This window comes from Gracilinanus agilis, chromosome 3, assembly GCF_016433145.1.
Source record: "Gracilinanus agilis isolate LMUSP501 chromosome 3, AgileGrace, whole genome shotgun sequence".
Lineage (NCBI taxonomy): Eukaryota > Metazoa > Chordata > Mammalia > Didelphimorphia > Didelphidae > Gracilinanus > Gracilinanus agilis.
The window spans coordinates 484,124,076-484,132,590 of NC_058132.1; the positions used below are offsets into that span (position 1 = coordinate 484,124,076).

The window sequence follows — 8,515 nt, forward strand, 5'->3', positions numbered from 1 at the left end:
ATTATTTAACATAATAAGCAAAGAAGGAGTTCTACCAAACTCCTTTTATGACACAAATATGGTACTGATCCCAAAGCCAGGTAGAACAACAAGAGAGAAAGAAAACTACAGACCAATCTCTTTAATAAGCATAGATGCAAAAATCTTAAACAGAATACTAACAAAAAGACTCCAGCAAGTGATCACGAGAGTTATTCATTATGATCCAGTAGGGTTTATACCAGGAATGCAAGGATGGTTCAACATTAGGGAAATGATTCACCTAATTGACCATATCAACAAGCAAACGAACAAAAATCACATGAATATCTCAAGAGATGCTGAAAAAGCCTTTGACAAAATACAACACCCATTCTTACTGAAAATACAAGAAAGTTTAGGAATAGAATTGTGTGTCAGCTATGTGGGGAATGTGGGTGTTTGGGGGAGAGGGAAAGAACATGAAACATTTTACAATGGGAAAATATTCAAAATTAAAATTAAAACAAATGAATAAATACAATTAGTAGGTTAAAAAATGAAATGAAATGGAAATCCTAGTTACAATTGAATGTATTATTTTTGAAAACTTTCTAAGTAATAATATTTTAAAACTTTGTTGTATAAATAAAAGTAGATAATTGCAAGTTTTAAAAATAGAAAATAAGATTAAAGGCAATTGTAATATGAATGAGGAATTAAAGTAATATGTCTTATAGATTGTAATTCTTTAAAATCAGAAAATAATATTCAAGTTTTGGGACAATATAGATAATTCATATAGTTAGAGAGATGTTTATGGGATATTCCTGATTTGTTACAAAATCAGAAAATGAGTAAAATATTATATAATGGCCACATTTTTATAGATGGCTCACTAAATGTATGCCAAATGTATGTTTATACCAGAATTACTCGTGGATGTAGTCTAAAGAGAGATGAGAATTTAATTCCCATCTCTGATACCTATTTGATAATGAACAAATTATTTAATTTCTCTGTACCTTAGTACTCTTATTTGGAAAAAGGGGGAAAAAAGAATGTCTGTATTACTTACATTAGATTTGTTCTAAAAATCAAATAAAGTCATATGTGTAAAGTGCTTTGGAAACCTAAAATGCCTTGAGAAAATTAATTATTACTGTTATTATTATAATAACATTCAACTATTATAAGCCAAATCCTCCCACTTGATATAAGGTTATAACCATTTCTAGATAATGGAAAATTTACCAACAATAAGGCAATGAAAGTAAACCATAGATAGCCTTAGAGTACAGAGAAACAACCCTAAAGAGAGCATTAGTATGAAAAAATTAAGCCTTTCATGACCCTCCTCAGAAGAATGATTTTTTTCTCCTTCAAATACATCTACTAAATTGTGTCTAGAAATATATTTTGCAGATATCTTACACATCTCATTCCACAATTATTTGTGTCATTTCCTTTTTATTTGATTTAAGGAGGTTTTGTTTTACAGTGATTTTTAGGCTCATTTTGCACATGTTCTTCTCTGACAAGATTGCTTAGGTACTCCTTTATGAAACATGTTCCTAGATAAAAGTATTTCACACTCTTCAAATTGTTTCACAGGACTTTGTCTGGCTATTTCCTTTGCCTCCAATTCTTTAACCCCATTTTATAAGTTGTACACACCTGCCCTATACATTTTCTCCTTCCCTCATCCCTAATAGAATATAATCTCTTGCATGATTGATACAACAAACAATACAACCAAACCTTTATATTTCTAATAAATAACAATCTGGTGTTGTCTTTGAAGAGAGGGCCTTAGAGTCAGGAACACCTAGGTTCAAGTCCTGTCTTTCTCACCCATTGTTGTTTAACTTCTCTGTGTCCCAGGCAACTCTAAAACTTGAAAGAAAAAATACTAATCTTGACTAATAGGAGTCTCCTCATAGAAGTCCATAGCAATGAAATCAAATAGGCAGTCCCTCTCTCTATTCCTTATATCTGGTATAGTATTTTGCATACAATAAATACTTAATGCACATTTGTTGATTGAATTAATAGGTCAATCTTTCCTTTCCCTTATCAGAATCTACCACAGTGAACTGGATATACTGGGTAATTAATATATATTGGTTGGCTTTAAATAAAGTTCTGATTTTGACATATATCAATTTTGGTTCTTCCTAAAAATCTTACACTCTTCTCTAGTTTAGAAAATGCAAGGCAGGCAAAGACAATTCCAAGAGTGACTTGGAATTTTTAATTCTATGTAAGATTTGGTATCCTAAGTGCCTGAAACTAGTTCCTTCAATGTCCAAGCACACTTAAAACCTAATGAAACTGGGGGGCAGCTGGGTAGCTCAGTGGATTGAGAGTCAGGCTTAGAGACAGGAGGTCCTAGGTTCAAATTCAGCCTCAGACACTTCCCAGCTGTGTGACCCTGGGCATGTCACTTGACCCTCATTTCCCACCCTTATCACTCTTCCATCTATAAGCCAATACACAGAAGCTAAGGGTTTTTTAAAAACCTAATGAAACAGGAACAATAACAACAAAAAATTAAATTCCCCAATAGGTGCTTGCATTGTTCTGAATAAGAGTTGATCTCAGGGCTCTGAGGAATATCACAGAATTGTTCCAAACTACTCTACACCTCTCAGTGGTTTGGTGTTAAAACATTAAAAAGCAGCATGATGAAATCTAAAGAACACTGAAAGGAGATTGAAACTTGGTCTCAAGTCCCAACTCTGTCATTTATCATATGTGAATTTGAATTGTCATTTAACCAGTTCTCTTCTATGAAGTGGGGATGATACTACTACCCCTACCTCTTTTTTAGACCAACATAAGAGTGTGCTAGATGAAAGTATTTTGTAAAGTATGAAGAGTATATTACTATAGAATTCTCATATTTAGCATAAAACCAAAATTTTAAGTTCTTACAAAAGGCCTTGCACATTTTAGACACTCAACCAAATGTTTTTTGACTTAATAAATGAGATGACAGAAAAGTGAAGAGCAAGTTGAGAGTGAGTAAAAGTATTTTCTAGAGCATATTCTTATTCAAGTTTGACTATATTTAGAGGGAAAAAAATCAAGTCCACCTGAACAAGTATAAGAAGCCCACTGAGATTATAGTCATAGTTCTTTATTGTAAAAAAGAACTTACAACTTCCGAATTTCAGAGGACAAGCATGTGCATCCATTGGGAAGTCTTCAAGTTGCATCGGACATTCAGCAGAGATAGTCAATCTAAAGAAAAACAAAAATAAAAATAACTTTATCTGGTAAACAAGAGATAATGTTTAGGAAGTGTTCTCTTGATATTGTAGTGTTCTACTTAATGTCCACTGTCTTCAATTATTCACTTCTTTAACAGTCACCTTTAAGTAAGATTTTCCAAATGATTTGGAATCATCTGCTGGAAGTCTGGTTAAATTGATAAATTAGAGTCAGAAGACCTTATTTTATATTTGCTTCATCAACTAGTTGCGTGCCTTTGGCCATCTCACTTGATGTTAGTAACTTCATATGTAAAATAAGGATGCTAATAACCATAATTCATACATTTTCACTGGCTATGCCTCATATCTCTCCTTCATTTCCTCCCTGTGGCTTCTCTGGACTTCTTTTAAGTTCCAGCTTCTGCAGGAGGCCTTTCGTGTATCTCCTTAATGTTAGCACTTCTGGGATTATCTTCAATTAATCTTTATATAACTTTTTTGTATATAGGGTATTCACAGGTTACCTATCTCTATTTCATTATCAATTTTTTGAAGATAGGGATTGTTTTTGCCTTTATTTATGCATCAGCATTTAGCATAGTGCCTGGCATATTAGTAAATGCTAAGTAAATGCTTATTGACTTGACATGACAATATCTCACAATGAAGCTGTAGGGATTAAATGAGATTATCTATGTTAGTATGATTTATGAAATGCTTGATAAATATCAGTTATATTATCCTTTCTTCCAACCATACCATTACCAAATGGCCCAACATGCTTTACTTGGAAAGAGATGAGCTTACATGCTTGTATTTTAAAAATTAAAAATATATACATGATATATTTCCAATTCTATATACATATATGCATCATACTTATTAAAATACAAAGGCCAGATCTATTTTAGGAATGAATTTTAATAGTAACTTTTGTTTTTAAGTCATCTATATTTCACATTATATTCAAGTTTCCATTTATCCTAGTATATTATCCATTATTACATTAAAAAAAGAAAAAAATTCCAGCAAAATTAATTTATCTATAAAAAAAATCCTAAAATTAAATTCAATATATCATACCCTTATACCACCATCTTATATATCTTCAACGAAAGGGTGTAGATATTGTCTCATGTTTCTTTTTTTAGCTAAACTTTGATTGTTATAATTGCACAACATTCCATTTTGATTTTCCTATTTTAAATATATTTGTGTGTGTATATACATATATATACATATATGTGTGTATATGTGTATATAATCATTGTGTATACTTATTTCCTGGTTCCATTTACTATACTTTGGAGCAGTTTATGTATCTTCCCATACATCCCTATATGCTTCACATTCATTGTTGCTTATAATACAATTAATATTCATGTACCACACAATTTGTTTAACCATCCCACAATTGATTGGTATCTACATTAGACCTTCTACAAAAATATTAGTGCATATGGACTTTTTCTTTCTCAATGATTTTCTTGACATACATTGTATCTCTGAATATGAAGATAGATATATTTTATTTACTTTATTAGCATAACTCCATATTGTTTTCCAGAATAGTCAGACCCATTCACAGCTCAAACAATTATACTTTTATGCACAGATCTTTACATTGTCCATCCAAATTTAACTATTCATATCTTTGTTAGCTCATCAAATTCCCAGCACTATAGTAAAATAGCAAGGTTATTTTGATTTGTACTAATATTATTAATGCTTTGGAATACTCTGTGGAGAATGGTTCTTGGTTGTTAACATTTTTCCATTTGTTGCCTTTATATTTTGGATATCAGAAACTTATCATATTTAAATTACATATATTATACATATATGCGAGAGAAAGAGAGAGAGAGAGAGAGAGAGAGAGAAGGAATATTTCCATCAGTTCTTCTGATTCTTCTTTATTATATCTTCCTGTCCCCTCTTACCTATCAAATCCTATGCTGGAGTAGGTCATGTTCCAACAAAGCTCCAATGTAGTTAGTAATTACTGATATAAATTTGAGTTATATGATTCCTCCATAGAGTTCTAAATATAGAAACTGGTTTTACTTTTAAATAAAATTAGATTGCCTTATCTATTATTTTTAAATTTTTTTCCTTTCCTTACTCTTCAAAAGCAAAGGAAATTAAATGCAATGAGTTAACAGTGGAAGATTTGAATTTAAATAAACTGTAGAATTCTTATAATAGAGTAAGTTTTGCCGCAGGGTAGATTCTCAGATTGCTCATTCCAAGTTAGATTCTTATGTCTAAATGTGAATATGCTGCGTATGTGCTAAATAAGCAATTTACTGTTGACACAAAACCTTTGATATTTGCATTTTCTGACTTCATTATAATCAAATGTATTCACCTTATGAAGTTAGAATGGAATTAAAGCTTTAAGCACTTAGAAATCTTTCGCATGATTAGTCCAATATATATATATATTCTGTTAAGAAATTCACCAATATTTTTGTTTTTATATCACAGTAATCTCTAAAAGAAAAATCAAATTAACCTGAAACATTTTACCCCTATCAAATTAAAGTCTCTCTTGTGAAAGAAATTAATTAAGAAAAACAGTGACTGTTTCTACCAGAGTATATAACACTCTGCCCTAAGAGTTCCTGGTTTTTTATCCAATTAAGAGAAATGTTTCATAATCTCTTCTGGAGAAACTAATTTTTCTTTCATTATTTGGTTTTCTTTTTGTGATATATTCATTTACATTACTATTGTTCCTATATTTTAGTGTGTGTTTGTGCTGTTGCTTTTGTTGTTTGATCTTCATTTTCAAAGAAGACCAAAAACATCACAGGATAATGTCTTGACTTTGGCATGAACTGGATTTAAGTGAGATAATCTCTCTTCTAGAGTCATGAAAGTCCAGAATCAAGACAAAAGTCAAGGTGTCTGATGATGGTCTAGGATGAAAAGACCTTGGGGTCTTTTATGTCTGACCAATCTCTAAGTACTCTGCAATGCATGTTTCAGCCACCTTCATGACTCTTGGAACAAACTGTTCTTATCCACCCTATCTGTTGTAGGGAGGTATCCACATGCTAAGGGTGGACATCTTCCTACCTCACCAATGGATCTGAAGTCTGTCACCTAGTCTCAATCTGGTTTAGCCCATCTGCCCAGATAGTTTTACATTGGTATGGTTGCTGCACATGATACACCTTTGCATGCTACAGGTTAGGTGGTAGGTGGACAACAAAGTTGAATAAGCCACCCTTAAATGGGCTTTGCAAGCCTTCATATCACAAGTGCAAGTCCTCCTGGACCACCTCAATGTATATGTATGTATGTATGTATACATATATTTATATATTCCTACATGTTTTAATTATTTTTAAAAAGATCTCTATCAGTTAACTTGAATCTCCCTACAATTCTATGCATTTCCCATATTTATTATATTTTATTATACAATAATATTACAAGAATTCTGGGAAGATAGTGGTTAGATGGAGCAAAACTGCAGAACTCCATACCCTTCCACATGGACATAAAAAACAAAGCACTTTGAGGGGAAAGAAAACCAAATCTAACAACAGGACAGAGTTGGGACAACTCACAAGGTATGCAAGAAAAAAGTCCCAAATTCTTTAACTGCTGGGTTTGAGGGTAAGGAAGAAGGGGAATCCCAGGACTCCTCCCCCACTTGCAGTGCCGACTCTCCAGTGGCTCCTGGAATCTCTGGGCAGGCAAATGCACTAGTCCAGAGAGAGGGCCTTGCTGGTACTGGTCTCAGGGCATTGATCACAGGCATAGTGAAGCGGCTAGAGGAGAAATGCAGAGAGATAATCTAGACACAGCAAAAATGCTCCATCTCCTCCAACCACTTTTCTTCAGTTTTTATCCTCAGGGCAAATCAAGCTTTACAGATCAACCCTTCCCTGGCTTAAACCAATCAATAAAACAGATAACCAGTGTTCAGAGGGCAGGGAAACTCCAATACCCCTCCCCCATAGATTGCAGAGAAAGTAGCTACATATTTCTGTTGCCAGCTAGGGAACATCTTACATCAAAGCTTATTAACACCATCTGCTTAAACTAATCCAACAGCAAAGCTCAGAAGGAACAGAAGGGAAAGAAGGAAAAATATGAGTAAACAACAGGAAAAGAAAAAAGAAATTAAAATTGACAGCTTCTTTCCAGGAAGTGAATGAAGAGCAAATGAAATAGAAGAAGACCAAGGAACTCCAAGCAAAACCAAAGAAACTCTAATGAACTGGACACAGGCTTTGGAAGATCTCAAAATTCAATTAACTCAAGAACTTAAAATTAATTAATTCAAGAACTCAAAAGGCAATTAAGAGAGGCTAAAGACAATGAGAAAAAGGAAATACATGAATTAAAGCAAGAAAATAGTGTCTTGAAACCCAAAATTGACCAGCTTCTAAATGAAGCAAAGAAGGTGAAAGATGACCTACAAAGAAAATCAGATCAGAAGGAGAATGACCAACAAGCCAGGGATGAAATTCAGTCTTTAAAATTAGAATTCAACAGATAAAAGGAAATGACTTCCCAAGGCAGCAAGAATCTATAAAACAAAATCAAAAGAATAAAAAATTTGAGGAAATTATGAAACACCTCATTGGCAGGACCTAAGATATGGAAAACAGATGGTGGAGAGACAATTTAAGAATTATTGGTCTACCAAAACATCATGACAAAAGGAAAAACTAGGACATCATCCTACAGGAAATTGTCCAAGAAAATTGCCCCAACATTCTCGAACAAGTGGAAAAAAATCCACAGATCACCTCCTACATTTAATCCACAACCGATAACTCCCAGGAATATTACAACCAAATTCAAAAACTACCAGACAGAGGAAAAAATATTACAAGCTGCTAAGAAGTCATTCAGATTCCAGGGAACCACAGTTAGGATAACACAGGATCTGGCTGCATCTACTTTGAAGGACCAGAAGGCATGGAATATAATATTCCAGAAAGCAAGGGAACTGGGTCTACAACCAAGAATCAACTATTCAGAAAAACTGACTATATTCTTGAAGGGGATTGCATGGTCATTTAATAAAACTGAAGACTTCAAAGCATTCATAAAGAAAAAACCATACTTAAACTAACAATTTGCTGCCCTAACACAGATCTCAAGAGAATCACCAAAAAGTAATTAAGAGAGGGGGGAAAAAAGAAAAAAAAAACCTTCTCTTTAAGGGACCCAATAACTTCAAATGATTTGTTTCCCTATAAAAAAGATGATATTGGTAACTCTTAAAAATTGTTATTATCATCAGGGTAACTAGAAGAAATATACTTAGAGGGAACAGTGACAAACTGTATAGGATGAAATGTGTGTGTGTGTGT

At 33.1% G+C, this 8,515-nt stretch overlaps 1 protein-coding gene across 1 annotated transcript in view; it reads right to left on the bottom strand.

Moving 5' to 3' along the window:
- Positions 1-8,515, bottom strand: part of GABRA5 (gamma-aminobutyric acid type A receptor subunit alpha5) — a 128,724-nt gene that overhangs the window by 39,077 nt on the left and 81,132 nt on the right. The window contains exon 5 of the mRNA XM_044667010.1: positions 3,122-3,204. Within this exon, the coding sequence (XP_044522945.1) occupies positions 3,122-3,204 (83 nt within the window). The remainder of the gene's footprint in view (positions 1-3,121; positions 3,205-8,515) is intronic.